Source organism: Mirounga angustirostris, unplaced genomic scaffold (genome assembly GCF_029215605.1).
Source record: "Mirounga angustirostris isolate CCGP_5_RB_7025 unplaced genomic scaffold, mMirAng1.0.hap1 SCAF_14, whole genome shotgun sequence".
NCBI classification, from domain to species: Eukaryota; Metazoa; Chordata; class Mammalia; order Carnivora; family Phocidae; genus Mirounga; species Mirounga angustirostris.
This window is the reverse complement of record NW_026991722.1, coordinates 85658127-85676358: the sequence shown is the minus strand read 5'-3', so window position 1 is coordinate 85676358 and position 18232 is coordinate 85658127. Positions and strand designations below refer to the sequence as shown.

The 18232-nt window shown below is 41.9% G+C and overlaps 1 protein-coding gene across 8 annotated transcripts in view; it reads right to left on the bottom strand.

Moving 5' to 3' along the window:
- GRK3 (G protein-coupled receptor kinase 3) overlaps nt 1–18232 on the bottom strand; it is a 128145-nt gene that overhangs the window by 46317 nt on the left and 63596 nt on the right. For all 8 annotated transcript variants that reach the window (XR_010407438.1, XR_010407437.1, XR_010407439.1 and 5 more), the window contains 5 exons: nt 12814–12915; nt 10717–10791; nt 9565–9626; nt 5597–5648; nt 3789–3880 (listed from right to left, as the gene is read on the bottom strand). Coding sequence is in view for 4 of the 8 variants with exons in the window: in XM_064578564.1 (XP_064434634.1) it covers nt 3789–3880; nt 5597–5648; nt 9565–9626; nt 10717–10791; nt 12814–12915 (383 nt within the window). In the remaining 4 variants the exon portion in view is untranslated. The remainder of the gene's footprint in view (nt 1–3788; nt 3881–5596; nt 5649–9564; nt 9627–10716; nt 10792–12813; nt 12916–18232) is intronic.

Genomic DNA, 18232 nt, shown 5'->3' with positions numbered 1-18232 from the left:
TGTCATGCAAAAAAAAAAAAAATTGTTTTTTTTTTTTTTATTTTGCATGTATTAAGAAAAAAATTCAAGGCCCCCTCCAGGAGGCGAAGCATACCTCCCCACTCCTTAGGTAAGGACTGCACACAGTGAGCTCCTTCCTAAGAGAACAGCACGGAGGAGCGGGACAGGGATGTTACGGTGGAGGAGCCTGACGAACACTACCTCAAGCAAGTGGTCAAGGTCAGCATCAACAGTGATGAGTCATGTTAATGACGGGCATCCTTGATATGATGTGATGAGAATGGGGTTTTCTCTGGGGTCTTGCTTCCAAAAGCCCACAGCCCCAGGATAACCGTGAGGAAAGCGCGCCTAAACTGGATGTCTAATAGAATGTCTATTCTACGGTATCCCTGACTGGGACTCCTCAAGGCTATCCAGGCCATCAAAAACAAGGAAAGTCTGCGAAACTGTCACAGTCTAAAGGAGCCTCAGGAGACATGATGGCTTAACTGTAACATGGGATCTGGGAACACAAAAAGCCATTGGGTAAAAACTAAGGAAATCCAAATAAAGTAGAGATTTTAGTTAATAATAACATATTGATACTAGTCATTTGTTGTGACAAATGTAAGACAGGGAGACTGGTGTAGGCCAGGGGAGCTCCCCTGTGCTGTCTCTACCTCCTTTCTAAACCTAAAACTATTCTAAAATAAAAAGGTTTCTTTAAAAAAAAAAAACCCAGCAGGGGCGCCTGGGTGGCTCAACCGTTAAGCGTCTGCCTTCAGCTCCGGTCATGATCTCAGGGTCCTGGGATCGAGCCCCACATCGGGCTCCCTGCTCAGCGGGAAGCCTGCTTCTCCCTCTCCCACTCCCCCTGCTTGTGTTCCCTCTCTCGCTGTGTCTCTGTCAGATAAATAAATAAAATCTTTAAAAATAAAAAATAAATAAAATAAAAAATAAAAAATAAAAAAAAAACAGCAATAATTAAGATATTTCTATCATTACATGAACAGAAGTTCCAATCCAATAAGAGCATAAAGTACAGGGATATAAATAAATTCAGTGAAATAAATTTTGCATGTATCGTTGTTGCCCAGTACTACCGTGTGTGTGTTGTGGGGGTGCAGGGATATGTGTATAATATTTAGCATTTAGAAACTGTGATTTAGCAGTGGTCAAGATTTTGCAAGAGTGCAGAGTGCAAGACTCTAAAACACTGACAACCAACAAAATGAAAAGGGAAGGCATGTGCTCAAAAAGGCATACCCAAAAATGTGACTTTATTGATTTGTTTTTAATTTTTTTTTTTTAAGTAATCTCCACACCCAATGTGAGGCTCGAACTCAAGGCCCCGAGATCAAGAGTCCCACGCTCTACCGACGGGGCCAGCCAGGCTCCCCTGATTTGTATTTAATCTTGATATTTAAGTTATCGTATTTCAAATAATAAAAAGAATCAGTAAGACTTTTATATGAAAGTTAGTGAAGATTAGAAACAGCTGACAACTTAAGTTTTTTGAAAACCTGTAACAAACTCCTATTAAGGAAACACAGACATGTTAGCTGGCATTCTCTATAATCACGGGTGAAGAAAGCAGGACAGTTTTTCAGCAGAAAGCTAAAAGGAAATTTTTACAAGGGCTTCAGGGGCTTTAGAACTCTATGTGCATGATTATAAATCCCCACTGATGGACGACTTTGTAAGGCCCAGGTACATAATATGGTGGTTGTCTGGCTGTGACAGGACCCAGAAAATCCATTTGTTTCCAACTGATCATAACTTACAATGTGAGGACTTAGAACAAAACAGAGATGGATGTTCAAATTTGCTCATTTTATCTACTGTTCCAGGAATTCTTTTTTTTTTTTTAAATTTTATTTATTTATTTGACAGAGACACAGCGAGAGAGGGAACACAAGCAGGGGGAGTGGGAGAGGGAGAAGCAGGCTTCCCACAGAGCAGGGAACCCGATGTGGGACTCGATCCCAGGACCCTGGGACTATGACCTGAGCCGAGGGCAGACGCTTAATGACTGAGCCACCCAGGCGCCCCTCCAGGAATTCTTTATAACAAATCCACCAATGGAGACATTAATTTACTTAATTACGGGATCGCATATTGAGTATATATGAAGTTATGTGTTCTTTAAATACTTAATTTTCATGATGAATTTCAAAATGTTTCATCTACTTCTATCGCTACCCCCTACCACGATGGCATCTGGTAAAATGTTTAAATTGTAGACCAGAGAAGCCAGCACACATGGGCCTGGAGCCCCTGGGTTGAGCAAGTTGGCTTCCACTGGCTTCTGAGGTAGGTGGCAGTTTGAGGAGGGGCTCTGGGGCCAGTGCACATGTAACTGGCAGCCTGCGGACTGGAAGGACACACTCCCGGATCCACAGGGACTGAGCCTGGCCACTTTCTAGCTGCGGGACTCCCAGTAAGTGTCTACCCTTAATCTAAAAAGTAGAAGACAGTTTTCCACACACTGAGAATCATGTAAAATAATAAATGTAATGAAGAGATGCATTGATGTTATTAATTTCTACATCTACGTCGTGTGGCAGATGAGCAGATCCCCTAAATACATGGACAAGCCGCAGGGATGAAGGAAAAAGAACAGTCGGTGAAAGGGAGTAAGTGACAAGTACATCACTTAGGATCAGGGCCCACCGTGGCACTACGGTGGGACGAGGGACCTGGGCACACTGTTCACTAATTCTGACTATGGAAGAGGCAGTGGTCTGCATGCCTTAAAGTGTATCCAATTCTCACGACGAGGAAGTATTTTCCCGACCCCACAGACCAGGATGCCGAGGCTGGACGGAGGCACAAACTTCGTGCAAGTCAGCTATGACCCGGCCTTGGGCCGCCCGGACCCGCACTCTGGATCTCCAGGCCATCCTGTCTCAGCAGGGCACCAGACTTCACGCGCCCGAGTGCCAGACACTGGGTTCACCCCGCACAGGGCCCCACAACAGGAAGAAGACCAGCGGGCACACATCAGTGAAGGTAACCTTCAGCCCCCACATAATAAAAATCATGCCCATGACAGGACCTGTCTGAAAAGTAGGAGGGCGACTTGGTAAGGCCTTCAGTGCCCAGTCACAGGGAGGACCCGAGCGGAGGCTGAGCGACAGTGCTCGCTAGACAGTGCTGAGGAGGCAGGAGAGGCAGGCGCTGAAGTCGGTGACCCCAATTAATCCCTCATACATCTACAGTGATGTTATCAAGCTGCACGGCCGATTCCACTCGGCCACGGCTCTAACAGGCCTGTCACTTGATCACACTTGTAGTTCTGCGTCTATCAAGATAAGCAACTAAGACAGTGATGGAGCCCCATGACTGTGATCCTCACAGCAGGCAGTGCATCCTTCTCACTAACCTCAGGCTACCCATCTATGGAACGGACATCTCCTAGAAAGCTACACCACCCCAAAGGGCATATGCTAAATCACAGGTGCGTCACCGTTGAGAAGAGAATGTCTCTCCTCCGCAAAGCAGAGAATTCTTTGCAGCAGATCGGACCGGGAGGCTGTACATTATGCCCCTTCTTGGTCACCTCCAGATCGCAGGCTCCTTCACCTGTGGCCTGAACCACAAGGGCTCATGACACACAGTACCTGGTTAACTTCCCTTTGAGCCCTAAGAAGTGGAAGTTCCAGCTGACTGTTCTCATTTATAATGCTTAACAAAATAGAACCTCTTTCTTCCTGAAGTAAGGCACTTCAGGAGTGGGAAGATGGGCTTCCATAAATCGATGTAGGCATTTTCTATTAATGCAAGTGTAAAACCCACAGAGAGCTTACATTTTTCCAGTGTCTGCTTTCCTGCAACCATACACTTCACCAAATCCTCCTCGTCCAATGATCCTGTGTACGCTGAAATCATTCATGGTCAACTGTGAATTCAAAACACGAAATGGAAACATAGAGTTGCATTAAAATTATGTTATTGTTTTCATGTAAGACACAGTTACTAAACTAGCAGTTCTGAAATAAGGATCTGCATTTTCTGTGACTGACTGCTCTAATAGATGAGATGCGCAAGGTGGCAAGACCTTCTAGAACCTCCTTCCGCTCTACCCCCAAGATGCATAAAAGGGAGGCAAATGGGCAGACAACAGAGTGGGAGTCGAGTTGGATTGTTTTTCCAATCTCCTAAATGTTAGGTTATTAGACGTATACCCTGAAGACAAGGGAGTGTGAAATTTCTAGTCAAAATGAGAGTGTCCTTAACTACTCTGAAGCTGGAAGTTTGGGAACAGCTCAGCAATTCCAGGAACTGTCATGGTAGAAAAATGAATCTACATCAAGGGCATCTATGTTTTCATAATAGTGGACCATATGATCAGAAAACCCAACGGATGCTGGCCATGTGAATTTTTTATCGATAACATCACAGAATAGTGAAGACTCGTGCTGGGCATGTGAGTGTGAAACAAGACACTAAATATGAGGAAAGTACATAAAGAGGTTTCATTCATAAGCCCTCTCCTTGTGTCAATATCTCAGTAATGGCCTGCTTCCTAAGTAGGTTTAATAGTCTTAGATGGCACAAAGGCAGACAGTGAGCCTGACATTCACGGTGGTTTATGTATCCTGGCAAGTTGAGGGTCAGATTCCTGAAGGGTTCCCCCAAACAACCCTTCAAACCCCATGTTTGCAGTCAGGTAACTGGGCCCAAAGGCTTCACATCTGATGCTCAGGGGACAGCAGAATATGAGCACACCAGGTCTGCTGAAGGAGAATACGCATCACAAAGATCTATGTCAGACAGAAAGGATTTTTTTAAAAAATGCGTTATTTGCCCTCTTGTTTCCAAAATTCTGCCAGGATATGTGAAAGAAAGGAGTTAAAAAAAAAAAAAAGTGCTTCTCCCAATGGTACCGGCAAGTAAAAAACTAAAAAAGCTACAAGAAGAAAAAACACTAAAAAAAATCCAGCTGATTATTTCTTTTCCTCTTTGCAAACCTATGTGAAGGGAGAACATGAAGGAGAAAGTAAAAGAGGATGTACCGAGGAAGGAGGGTTCTAAAAATGAAGAAGGGGACGTCCCAGGAATTTCTGACGTTGAAAGCTAAAAGCAGAGGAGACATTCACAGGAAGTGCGTGTTAGTTAGAAAGGAGCCTGTCTTTGAGGACTGCTTTTCTCGTTCTCAGAAATAATCAAAGAGGAGATGAACCCTTGGTCTAATAAAAGATGTCATCATTTTTATTACAAGATTATACCTAATAATACGGAAGAGAAGGGAGACTTTACCAGGATGGCAAAAGCCAAGGGCATGTGGGAAGTACGTTACGTGGGGGCCTTGTGTTTTGGCTACTATTTCTGTGGAAGGGTCGATCACTGCTTAAAATACCCTTTCTTAAATAAATAAACACATTCTTACATGAATCTGAAAAAAGAGAATTAAAACCCGAATTGTTTAAGAGGCCGGGTACGGGAGGATGAATTCTTCCTACACAGAGCTGTAAGGGTGATATCTGTTTAGACAGCGTATTACCCGTGGGAGTATGCTCCTGGGTATGAAGTATTTTCTCACGAAGTTAAGCCGGAGGAAGTTTTTATTTAAAAAAAAAAAAAAAAGGAAAGAATAAGAGAAGAGGATACTCACATGGATATTTAATTCTACGTTTTTCCACTGACAGAATCGAGTGAATTTGTCACTAAAAAAGAATAGAAACAGTCACTGAAAAGTTGCATATCCCATGAATCGGATTTAAAGAGCAATGTTAAAGGACAGACGAGGATGGTACCACTCGTGCTGCTTCTTGACCGGAGGGATGTTTCCTTCCATATCTTTTCACAAAGACTTCACCGGTCTTTGTGGCTTTACTTCATGATTCAGGTGCACGATGTCATATTTCCCTTAAATTGTGATGATTGTTATGGTCCCATCTATCTGAATCAGCACCATCCAAGAGAAGGCCTAACGTGAGCCCCATACGTACTTTCATTTTGATAACGTATTTTATTTAACCCCAGTATAGAGAAAAAATTGTCATTTCATCATGTGTGTGATTGGTACAAAATTAGTAATGAGACTTCTACATTCTTGTTTTTATATTAAGTCGTGAAACCCAGTGTGTATTTTGCACTGAGAGCCCATCTCGATTCACACTCAGTCATTTCAAGGGCTCAAGAGCTAAATGTGGCCAGTGGCTCCCATACTGGACCACGCAGCTCTAAATGACAAAATATTCAGGGGTGCCTGGGGGGCTCAGTCGGTGAAGCGTCTGCCTTTGGCTCAGGTCATGATCCCGGGGTCCTGGGATCAAGCCCCAAATCGGGCTCCCTGCTCAGCGGGAAGCCTGCTTCTTCCTCTCCCTCTGCCCCTCCCCCTGCTTGTGTTCCCTCTCTCACTGTGTCTCTCTGTCAAATAAATAAATAAAATCTTTAAAAATAAATAAATGACAAAATATTTATAAATAATGGTAATAGCAGCAAACACTCAGCTAGTGCTTTCCATGGGCCAGGACCTGTTCATTTCCCCCTCCAGCGACAAGATGAGCAGGTCTGACGAGCAGGAATGATGATGCCCATTCTGCAGCAGAGGAGACCAGGGCCTGGCCAAGGCACACAGTGAGAGGAGTAGGGATGGATCTGAACCCGGACCAAATAACGCTGCTCAAAGATACAAATGCTGTAGGAGAAAAAGCCCTTAGACTAGAATCACAAGACGCGATAAGTCCTACTGAGCGGATTTGTTCCCACAATTTACTCATCTTCTTGATGAGTACTTTTTTTCCCCCTCTATCTAGAAAAATATCTATCCCCACAGCTTATTTAATAAAGTCGTTATTTTCATTATGTTTATTAATGAGCAACACTGTCTGTAGTGTTTGTTTTAAAACTTTTTTTTTTTTTAAAGATTTTATTTATTTATTTATTTGACAGAGAGAGAGAAACAGCATGAGAGGGGATAGGGTCAGAGGGAGAAGCAGGCTCCCCGCTGAGCTGGGAGCCCGATGTGGGACTCGATCCCAGGACTCCGGGATCATGACCTGAGCTGAAGGCAGTCACTTAACCAACTGAGCCACCCAGGTGCCCTGTTTTAAAACATTTTTTCAAAAGAAATGCTTTCTAGATTGAACACTCTTCAAAGGCAAAGAATATTCTTGGTGACTGCTAGATTTCATCTAGCCCCTGGCACAATTCCTTACACGGGCACAGTATCCAGGGTTCTATGAATGAATGAATGAAAAGGAAAGGAAGAAGGGGAGAGAGGGAGAGAGTACTATGAAATACATGGTCCAGGAATTACTGGCATTCTAAGAGAATGCGTTAAGGCATCTAAATATCCCAGTTGCCTGGGGGGGGGGGGGGGCGGGGGTGGTTCATTTAATATGCCATCTAAGACAAATGTAGTGATCCAAAGGGGCACGTACACCCCAATGTTTATAGCAGCAATGTCCACAACAGCCAAACTATGGAAAGAGCCTAGATGTCCATCAACAGATGAATGGATAAAGAAGATGTGGTGTGTGTGTGTGTGTGTGTGTGTGTGTATATATGGACTATTATGCAGCCATCAAAAAAACCGAACTCTTGCTATTTGCAATGACGTGGATGGAACTAGAGGATATTATGATAAGTGAAATAAGTCAATCAGAGAAAGACAAGTATCATATGATCTCACTGATAGGAAGAATTTGAGAAACAACACAGAGGATCATAGGGAAAGGGAGGGAAAAATGAAACAAGACGAAACCAGAGAGGGAGACAAACCATAAGAGACTCAATCTCAGGAAACAAACTGAGGGTTGCTGGAGTGGTGGGGGGTGGGAGGGATGGGTGGCTGGGTGATGGACATTGGGGAGGGTATGTCCTATGGTGAGCGCTGTGAATTGTGTAAGACTGATAAATCACAGACCTGTACCCCTGAAACAAATACTATATTATATGGCAATAAAAAAACAAAAAAAAATTATATGCCATCTAAGGATGTTTTAAAAATATTTCTGAGGCTAATACAGTCAAGTTGAAAATCAAAAGCAGAAGAACTCTTTGTAATTATGCAGCATCTTTTGTCAGTGAATCGAAAATGATGTTTACAGAGTGTTTCATTGATCTCCCTATCATCTCTGTGAGGTTGGTAAAATAAAATTATATTCTGAGCATTTCTGAGAGTTATTTCACGAAAAGAATGCAAAACAGATAAAAATGAAGAAATTGGCTTTGAAAATAATTTACATAACATGGTTAATGGCTTCAGAAAATCCAGTGTACCTGCTTGCCTAAAACACAAACAGTTTGGATTTCTTGTGGCAGTAAGAGCAGAAGGCTCACCTAGTGGGACAAAAGGACATGCAGGTTGACCAGGTGGCCAGTCAGCCAAGAACAAGCTACCAGACCCCCTCCCTCATTGTTAACTCCCATCCCCATTTCTCCCCCCTTTCCCAACGATCACCTAGAAGCTCGGCTGACCCCAAGAGCTGGGAGAGGTCAGAATTCTGAACCAACAGCACCGGAGCCAGGGCAGGCCAGACCCCGCTGAAACACAGCCAGCCTAGCCCCTCAACGCGAGCCACCGCTTTCTGGCAAAGTCTCCGCTCGGACTCAGAAAAAGGTAGTAATCATTTGTATGCATATTAGTTTCCCAAAGTACTGACTCCACTCCAGGATAAAATTATCTCTTGAACTCTAGTGGCATCATAACACAACTGTTTTGTTTTTTTTTTTTCTTTTTTAATTACTTTAGCTCTGTGAATAAGCGGAGGGAAAAACCGCAGAGAAGCAGCATTTGTTCTAACGGGGCAATTACTGAACAGCTGTGGGCTGCTCCAGCACCGAGACTCGATCATCACGGCGATTGTCTAGAAATTAGCCCAGTTTGCGGAGAAGAGCACAGTCAGTGTGAAAGCAGATTCCGCTGAAGAGTGCATGATCTCAGAGGGATACTCGAAATCCCAGCGAACGGACTGCTGGTGGCCGGAAAGGCGTATGGGCCGGCCGCCTTCACAGGCATCACTGAACATGTTCGGGGTTTCGTACGACAAACATACACATACAGTTTGAGTAGCTCAAAGGGACACATTTATTAGGGATAGTAATAATATATGTGACCACAGACATCTGCCTAGAACCTCAGATTCTATTACATAAAGAATCAAGTGCAATCTGGTCCCACCTTGGGGGACAGGATCTCAAAGAGCAAACAAATGAATTAGATAGGTTATAGAACCGTGCTTGCCTTAGCAAAGGTGTCCCAATAAGATACTCTTGATACTGTGGTTCCATAGTCTATTTAAACTTTAGACCATTTTGAAGCTAAAGAGCTACAGATTCAAAGAGACACCAAGATATGCAAATCCTAAATAATAAAGTACTGAGGTGACAGTGTAACATGAAGGCTGGCACATAGTAAATGCTTGGTAAGTACATTCATTGTCAAATGAACAAACTGATACCCATTTTAAGGACAGCGTCCATTGGGTAAAATGAGGTAAACCTATAGAACAGCTGTGGGCTGTTCTATATATATATATATATATATAGTATATATTTACTATTATTTTAATATAACGTTAGACGTCAAGTATATCTCAAAAAAATGTTATGTACATACATGAAGTTTCATACCTTTCCATAAATTTTTGGAAAATGTTGCCTCGAAGACTTTCACAAATTTCTTCTATGTAGGGCTGGAAGAGATGGAAAAGAAATCCCACACTGCATAAATAGGAACCTAGAACACATACTGACAAGACTCGGATGACCCGCAGCTCCCACTCTTGCACTTGCCCAATTTTTAGTAACGGATTTATAACCGTGATTATTTAATAGTTATCTACAGCTCAACTGCATGCTCTGTGAAGGTATGGACAGGTCCGTCTGTTTGCCACGGCATCCCTATTGCCTGGCATGGTTCCTGCAAAGTCACAGATGCTTCCCAAGTGACCATGGTTGGTTTTCCAGGTGTGTGACCCGTGCAGTCCCACAGGGCTCATGCTCAGAAGAGCCAGGGCTTGGTTTCGTGTCCCTGCCTAACCCAACTTAAAATTCTGAATTTCTGAACAAGGGGCCTCAAGTTTTTTAATGCTGTGCTGGGCCCTGGAAGTTATGTAGCACATTTTGTAAATGACTAAAAGTGTTGATAATCAGCATTGATACTGAGTTTTAAAGACTAAAAGCTAATGGATCCATGGAGTAAATTTTTTTTAATTAGCTATTTTACTTATGAACTTTCTACCTTTTGGAATCACAGAGCTAAAGGTAACCATGGGGAAGAGTTAATCCCTCTCCTCATTTTGCACAGGAGGCTGCAGAACTTTGGACAGGTGCTTTCCCAAGGTCTCTGAGCAAATCCGTGGTTAGGCCAGGATGAAGGGCTCCTGGCTCACTTGTGTGGTGCGCATCCCTTTATGGAAAACAGTCTGCCGGGGACTCTTGTACCACATTAAGTATGAACCACACAGGTTCCACTTACACGCTGATTTTTTTACATACAATACTAGAAATGTATTTTCCTTATAATTTTCTTAATGACATTTTCTTTTCTCTAGTTTACTTTATTATAAGAATACAGTATATAATACATACAACATATAAAATCTGTGTTAATCGACCGTTTATGTTATCGGTAAGGCTTCCGGTCAACAGAAGGCTATTAGCAAAGTTTGGAGGCAGGAGCCAAAAGTTATACGTGGATTTTTGACTGCATGGGGGTCAGTGCCCCAATCCCTATGCTCTTCAAGGGTCAACAGCATTTATTTTGAAATAATTTTGTCTTACCTGGAAAAGAGTTGATGTCACTTGTTTCTTGGATAGGTGACTTTGCACATGCTCTACGGCTTGCTTTGAGAATGGCTTTTCAAAAAAAATTTAAAAAAAAAAACCAGTATTTTTTTTTCCACAAATATAAAACGTAACAAACCTCTGTACGTTACACAATACTACAGCATATAATTTAACACAATTACTAAGCAGGAACCTGTGGTAATTATATTGACATGCATTTTTTAAAAATCAGCTGGATATCTGTGGGCAATCCAAACAGATACTTGCTCCTCTGAGCTTCCGCAGTTCTTAGCCACCATGTCAAGAAGGATGATGAGCACGGGGGCACCTGACTGACGTAACCTAACCCCACAAGAGTTTAAGACTACTGTGATTAAAAAAAAAAAAAAAAAGTGTAAGGAATCTTATCATCACCTTATAAATGTATATACATCTCTCAATTAGTTAATGATGGGGTCCTGAAACTGTAAAAATTTCCACTATATAAGAGAAAACAAATGCATGAAAATCCATGTAAGAATTGAAAGCCAGGGTGGTAGGAGGCTGCAGATTCAAAGAGACACCAAGATATGCAAATCCTAAATTTGTTAAGGAAAGTCTTGCTGTGACCATAGCAGAAGGGAGCTGGCTCTAAAAAAACAGTTCCAATAAGAACTAAACACTCTCTTCTCCCTCCAAACTTCAAATTACGTCTTCTTTAAGTATGCACCACAAGAGGAAAATCTGAAAACGCCCATTATACTGCCAAAAACCCTCTAAACTGCTGAGCGACGTGAAAACCAAGTTTCAGTGGCATCCCCACGGAACACCTGGCATTTTCCAAGGCTCAACCATTCTCCGGCAAGGTAGCAGGGCACCAAGCCTCAACCATCAGGACTGGCTCAGGAATTCTGTCTACTACAAGTGAGGTGAGGCCAACAAAGAAATGCAGGGCACAAGAGGTGCACCAGTCACAGTTACTCAAGTGGCAGGAAGAACCGTGAATGACACAGTGAATGCAGAAGCACTACAATAAATCATTATCGGGCGCCTGGGTGGCTCAGTCGGTTAAGCGACTGCCTTCGGCTCAGGTCATGATCCCAGAGTCCTGGGATCGAGTCCCACATCGGGCTCCCGGCTCAGCAGGGAGCCTGCTTCTCCCTCTGACCCTATCCCCTCTCATGCTGTTTCTCTCTCTCTCTCAAATAAATAAATAAAATCTTTAAAAAAAATAAAAATAAAAATAAAAAATAATAAATCATTATCATGGCCAGTGCGGTCTGCTCGAACTCCCCTCAATGACAGCAATGTCGTGTATCCGTGCTGGTCAATACCAGAGCCACCGGCCACCTGCAGCTCTCGGGCACTCGAAACGCGCTCACGAGGACTTGGGGAGTGAAATACTTAACTCCACTGGATTTTAATTAATTTAACCTGATATCTAAACAGCTGCAGGGAGCCAGTGGCTCCTGTATTGGACACGGCAGCGTGGACAGTGAGGCCACTCCTTCAGAAAACTCTCAGAGACATTATGTGGTGAATTTTTATCACTAATTCTTCCACTCACTCCTGGCAGAATAATTTCCTAGGAATCTAGTTTAACCTAATGACTGAATGGATTGTTTATCTGATTTACAGGGGGAAAAAACATACTTCCACCATCATTTAACTATTAATAAAATTAACATAAGAATTATTACTCTTCCTCATTAATCCAAAGAAACCATTTAAGATTTCTATTGATCAATATTTGATTAGCCTAATTATTTAAAGTACAGCCAAATTAACAATAATAAAGCTGAATTTCTTTTAGAAAGTCTGGAATTGAGACCAGCCTTTTTTTCCATTGATCTGCATGAGTTATCAATTTTGTTTTCATCATTTTTTCTTTGGCCGTGAAAGAATCCGCTTTTGGAAATATCCTTGGAGTAGATGGAGCATCAGCTTTGTGTCAGCATTACCAGCAACCAAATGACAGAAGAGAAGACATGGGTCCCGTCCTGGGGGAGTACTGTTTGATTTTTAAGCTGCTTCTTCCTATTTTACTTTCTAGAAACACTGCAAGCTGTCTCCGAGCCAAACTAAAGGCACGCAACAGAAAGAAATACTTACATGTGAGCAAGACAGCAGCTCCTTCATGATGTAAGTGTCATAAATTTGCCGGCTTCTGCAAAGGCGGTCTTCCTCATTCTCAAGCTTCTCATATTCTTTTATCTAGATTTTTCAAAGTTACCGTTGTTAGGTATGCCTTCCCAGAAAACTCACTTTATTAAAAGATATTACTCGCCCAGGCAAAAAACCACTTCCACAGGAGATTAAGCAAATTGCTAAACCAGCTACTCCACAGGAAACAACTATTTCTAATGTTGGAATAATGAAGTTGGGATAATTTAAATGCAACTAGAAACATACAAATGGGTTTTTTCCTATGATGAACCTCGTCACTTAAATTTAGAAGCACAATATTAGGAAACAAATACTGCCATGGTTACAATTATCTTATAATACAACAGCCAGGGGCTATTCGTCCTTGCCAATTCTCCTCTCCAGAGCGAATCCCATTTAAATTTGGCTGTAATTCAGTTCTAAGACTTATGATGGGGATCGTTCTCATTCAACTACAACATTACAAAGCAGAAGAAAAGGGGCGCCCAGGTGGCTCAGTCATTGAGCGTGTGCCTTCAGCTCAGGTCATGATCCCGGGGTCCTGGGATCGAGACCCACGTTGGGCTCCCTGCTCGGCAGGAAGCCTGCTTCTCCCTCTCCCACCCCCCCTGCTTGTGTTCCCTCTCTTGCTGTGTCTGTCAAATAAATAAAATCTTTAAAAAAAAAAAAAAAAAGAGGAAAAAATATATATATAGTCAAGATTCCTGCAAAGAGATTTTTTTAAAAATCAGCTGAATATTTTAGAAAGGCATCCACCCAGAGATGAAAGCACTGGTTTTTCAGGTTGGAGCCTCACTGCACAATAAAGTATTCATAAACAGGTTACTTCAAACAGTGTATTTTGCTAACTTAGGGAAGCCAGTTGGAACGGTGTTAAGATAGGTCAAATAATAAAAATGTGCTTTAGAAGTACTTGCTGTATATAGAACTGGCCCCAACCTTCTAATCTGATAACAGAAGCTCCTAGATCAGAGAAATTGCTTTTATTTATTTACAGAAATACTTGTAATCCAAAAGACAAGAGAATGAGGACACAAATGAAATACGAGGTTAGCAGGAAGACTGCAGCAAAGATCTTCAGTATGATGACTAATTACTATATATGACTTACTTTTGGGAACAAAGCGTTTTCAACAGATAGACAAATGGTGACATTGACTTTCATAATATCTGAGTATTCTTTATTCTGGGATGATAAAATAGAAATGAAAGTTACCTTTTTATAGTAAGGCTGGGTTTGATAGTTTTGAAATCAAAACCAGTAAATCTTATAAGAATTTCTGATAAAGAAGGGGCACAGTCGGCAGGGAGTGGAGTGTGTGAAATACTGAGGTCCCAGATGAGGGCCAACTGGTTCACACAAGGAGAAATTACTGAGGCCATATTATTGTCCTGAATTATCATCAGCATTACAGTGAGATTCACAAGTCTATAACTGCCAGGGCTTAGAACGGAGTCTTGTTGGAACAGACAACAAAGTGTGCCATGAAGGCAGGTGGACTGCGGTGGGTTACAGCCCATCCAACCAGGAAAGGCTGTTCTAAGGAGCAGCAATCCAGCAGTGTTGGCATCACCAAAGGACCCAAGGCTTCACCCCCGAGTTAATTCAGGACAACAAGTCTAAGGAGTTCAAACACTATGCCAGACGCAAATATGGTAGCTGGGAAGCAACAGAAGCCAGATAGCAAAATCCGAAGTTGAGCCAGAAAATAAACAGAGGATCTGTCTTAGTTGATTTCTTTTGTTGCTTTAATTTTAGGTAGGTCCAAAGGTCAATGCAGAATTCTGGGATAAAACAGGTAGACTGTTAGTGAACCAAAGGAAACATTTCTGCCTAAACAAGTAAACAAACCCAAGAAATAATAAGCCTTCATGGAATTATTATCCTTGAAAACAAATGTAATGCAACATAAGTCTGTGTTCCAGGGGGCCTAGAAAGCAAGTTGACACCTGTCTAAACAAATGCTGATAATACGGAAGTTTTCCACAAGCTGTAATAATCCAACCCCATGGAACATTCTAGTTTCTTGGGCAAATGATACTCTGAACCACAATACGAGCTTTACTAAGAGACTTGTGCCTCCTAAACTCCAACCTGAACAACAGCAAAGGTAACTCAGTAGGCAAAGGAAGAGCCTAAAGTGTCTAAGTGTCTGTGGCTATAATTCAAAATTTACTTCCTATTATCAGGAAGACCACTAATTAAAGAACATGCAGTCACCTATCAATCAGCTCTAGACAGGATGATCTTATTGTAGCCTGTGCATGGAAAATGCTACCTCTAATTTAGGCAGTTAGGTTGACCAGGTCACCTGAGCAGGCGAAAGCCAGAGTTCAAGGTGAAAAGTCTCCCCTTGAGCAGGAAAGAAACATGGTCATCGACGATGCACATTCACTGGCGACACAGTGCCTTTCTGCTTGGGTGGTTACAAAGCTCACAGCTGAACATGTAGCCTGAATAAGTGGAACCCTAAGAGCAAGCACTTTTGATCCACGGCTGTCATATCTCCACTTTCTCACCACCACTGTAGGGAGATGGCCTTGTAAAGCCACCAGTGGCCTCTGCTTGCCCAATCAAGGGTCTCGCTCCTGTCTGTAGCTTCACTGATTCCCAGCAAGCATTCAACTCAGCTGTCCCTCCCACCTTCTTCTCTGACTTTGTGATCTATACTCTCCAGCAGTCTGCCACGCTGGTTCCTCTTCCAGTCTCCTTTGGCTTCTTCCTCCTCTGTTGGACTTCTAAATACTGAGGTGCCTCAGAACATGGTGCCAGGGTACCCCTTTTTCACCTGTTATATTCCCCTCAGGTAAAACTACTCAGTCCCACAGTTTCAAATACCAGTTATATTCAGATATCTAAGTTGGGACCTCTAGTACTCACTTCTTCCCCTGAGCTCCAGAGTCTAAATATCTAACTACCTTTTTGCCATTTTCATATCCTCTCTACCCCCGCCAAGCATGCCCCTCCCCTAGCCTTCTTTATCATGAAAATGAGCAAAACCATCCTCCCAATTGCTTAAGCCAAAAAATGAATAATCATCCTTGATTCCTGCTCTTTTGCTCACACCCCTGCTTCTACCTCCCCCTACGTCCAATTAATCAGCCAATCATATTGGCTTTACATTCAAATTATATCACAAACCCAGGCTCTGCTTTAGATAATAGCCAAATAACTGCCAAGGGAACAATCCTCCTGAGAAAACAACTGTAAATTCTGGACATATATAAAACCCAACTACTCTGGAGCACTAGCAAGTGACCAGAAGTACATACATAATGGGGAAGGCATATCCAACAGAAGCTGGAAAGTAAGAGCATATTCCTGAAAATAAAGAGTCAGGGAGGCGGAGCTCCAAAATTCTGTGTATAAACTCTGTCAACATCTCTGTTGGATTCCATAATGACATGTGAGCACGGCAGATCCAAAGCAGTCCAGTTAAGGCTAAAAGAACTGAACAAGATTCAGCTGCTACCCACTGTTTAAGAAGAGCTTTTGAAATTTGAGCAAGCCGAGTTAATTGCTAAAACAAAACCTCAATACCCCCCTTTTTTTTTTTTAAAGATTTTATTTATTTTTTTGACAGAGAGAGACACAGCAAGAGAGGGAACACAGCAAGGGGAGTGGGAAAGGGAGGGAGAGAAGCAGGCTTCCCGCTGAGCAGGGAGCCCGATGCGGGGCTCGATCCCAGGACACTGGGATCATGACCTGAGCTGAAGGCAGATGCTTAACGACTGAGCCACCCAGGCACCCCCTCAAAACCCTTTGAAGAAGCATACAGAGTTTAGAGTATCTATAATGTATCAATCCTACTGTACAAGATACAATCTAAAATTATTCTACATATCAAGAAACAGGAAAATGTGGCCCACGTGCAAGAGAACAGACCATAAATGAAGACCATTCCAAGATGACTCTGATGTTGGAATTATCAGACAAGGATTTAATGCAGCTATTAGAACTATACTTAAAGACCTAACAGAAAATATGCATGTAATGAAAAAAAGAGGATAGCAGCAGAAACATATTAACTATGAGAAAAACCAAACAAATTTTAGAACTAACAAACACATCTGAAATAAAAAATTCAATGGATGGACATAATAGCAGAGTAGAGATGCCAAAAGAGTCAATGAATTTGAAGACAGATCCACAGAAACTTTACCATCTGAAGAACAGAAAAAATATCTGCGGGAAAAATTGAACAGGGCATCGGTGATATTTGGTATAATATCCAAAAATAAAACAAACATGTAATTGGAGTCCCAATAAGAGGAGAAATAGAGATTGAGGTAGAAAAAATGCTTTAAGGATAATGGCCCAAATTTTACCAGATTTGATGAAAGATACAAATTTATAGATTTCAAGAAAGTCAGCAAACCCCACAAAGGATAAACACAGTATCTAAAATTACTCCACTAGGGGCACCTGGGTGGCTCAGTCAGTTGGGTGTCTGCCTTCGGCTCAGGTCAGGACCCAGCGTCCTGGGATGGAGCTCCGCATCAGGCTCTGTGCTCAGCAGCGAGCCTGCTTTTCCCTCTCCCTCTGCCTGCCTGTCTGCCTACTTGTGATCTCTCTCTCTCTCTGTCAAATAAATAAAATCTTAAAAAGTAAAATAAAAATAAAATAAACACTTCATCTAAAACTAATGATGTAATGTATGGGGATTAACATAAGAATTAAAATAAAATAAAATAAAATTACTCCACTAAAACACAGAGATTTTCAGAAATGGGGGAGGGGTGGTGAGCAAGACACTCATATTTGTCTCAAAGAAACAGACTTTATATATAAAAACACTGGTTGAAAGTAGAAAGGAAAAGATATATCATGAAAACAGTAAGCATAAGGAGACTGAATGCCTATAATAATACCCAGTGAAGTCATTTTCAAGACAAAGACTATGACAAGCAATGAAAAGGGACATTTCACATGAAAAGACATAACCATCATAAATGCATATGCACCTAATAACATAGCTTCAAAATACATTTTTTAAAATGACAAGAAAAAGAATAGACAATTCCACAATCAGAGTTGGAGATTTTATCACCCCTCTCTCAGCAATGGATAGAACAAAGAGATCTAAAATCAGTAAAGACATGGAAGATCTATCACATCAATCCCCTTAATCTAATTGATATTTAAAGAATATTCACTTAACACTCCCATCTTAAGTTTTCCATGGGCTTTAGAATAAGACCTGAATTTGTTACTCTGGCCCCCAACCCTGTCTCCCTCCTCCACCCGATCTTATCTCATACTATCCCAATCCTCTCATCCACTATGAACATACCATTCTGGTCTTCTTTCAGTTCCTCAAACATGCCAAGTTCTTTCCCACCACATTAGGGGCTATGTCTTAGC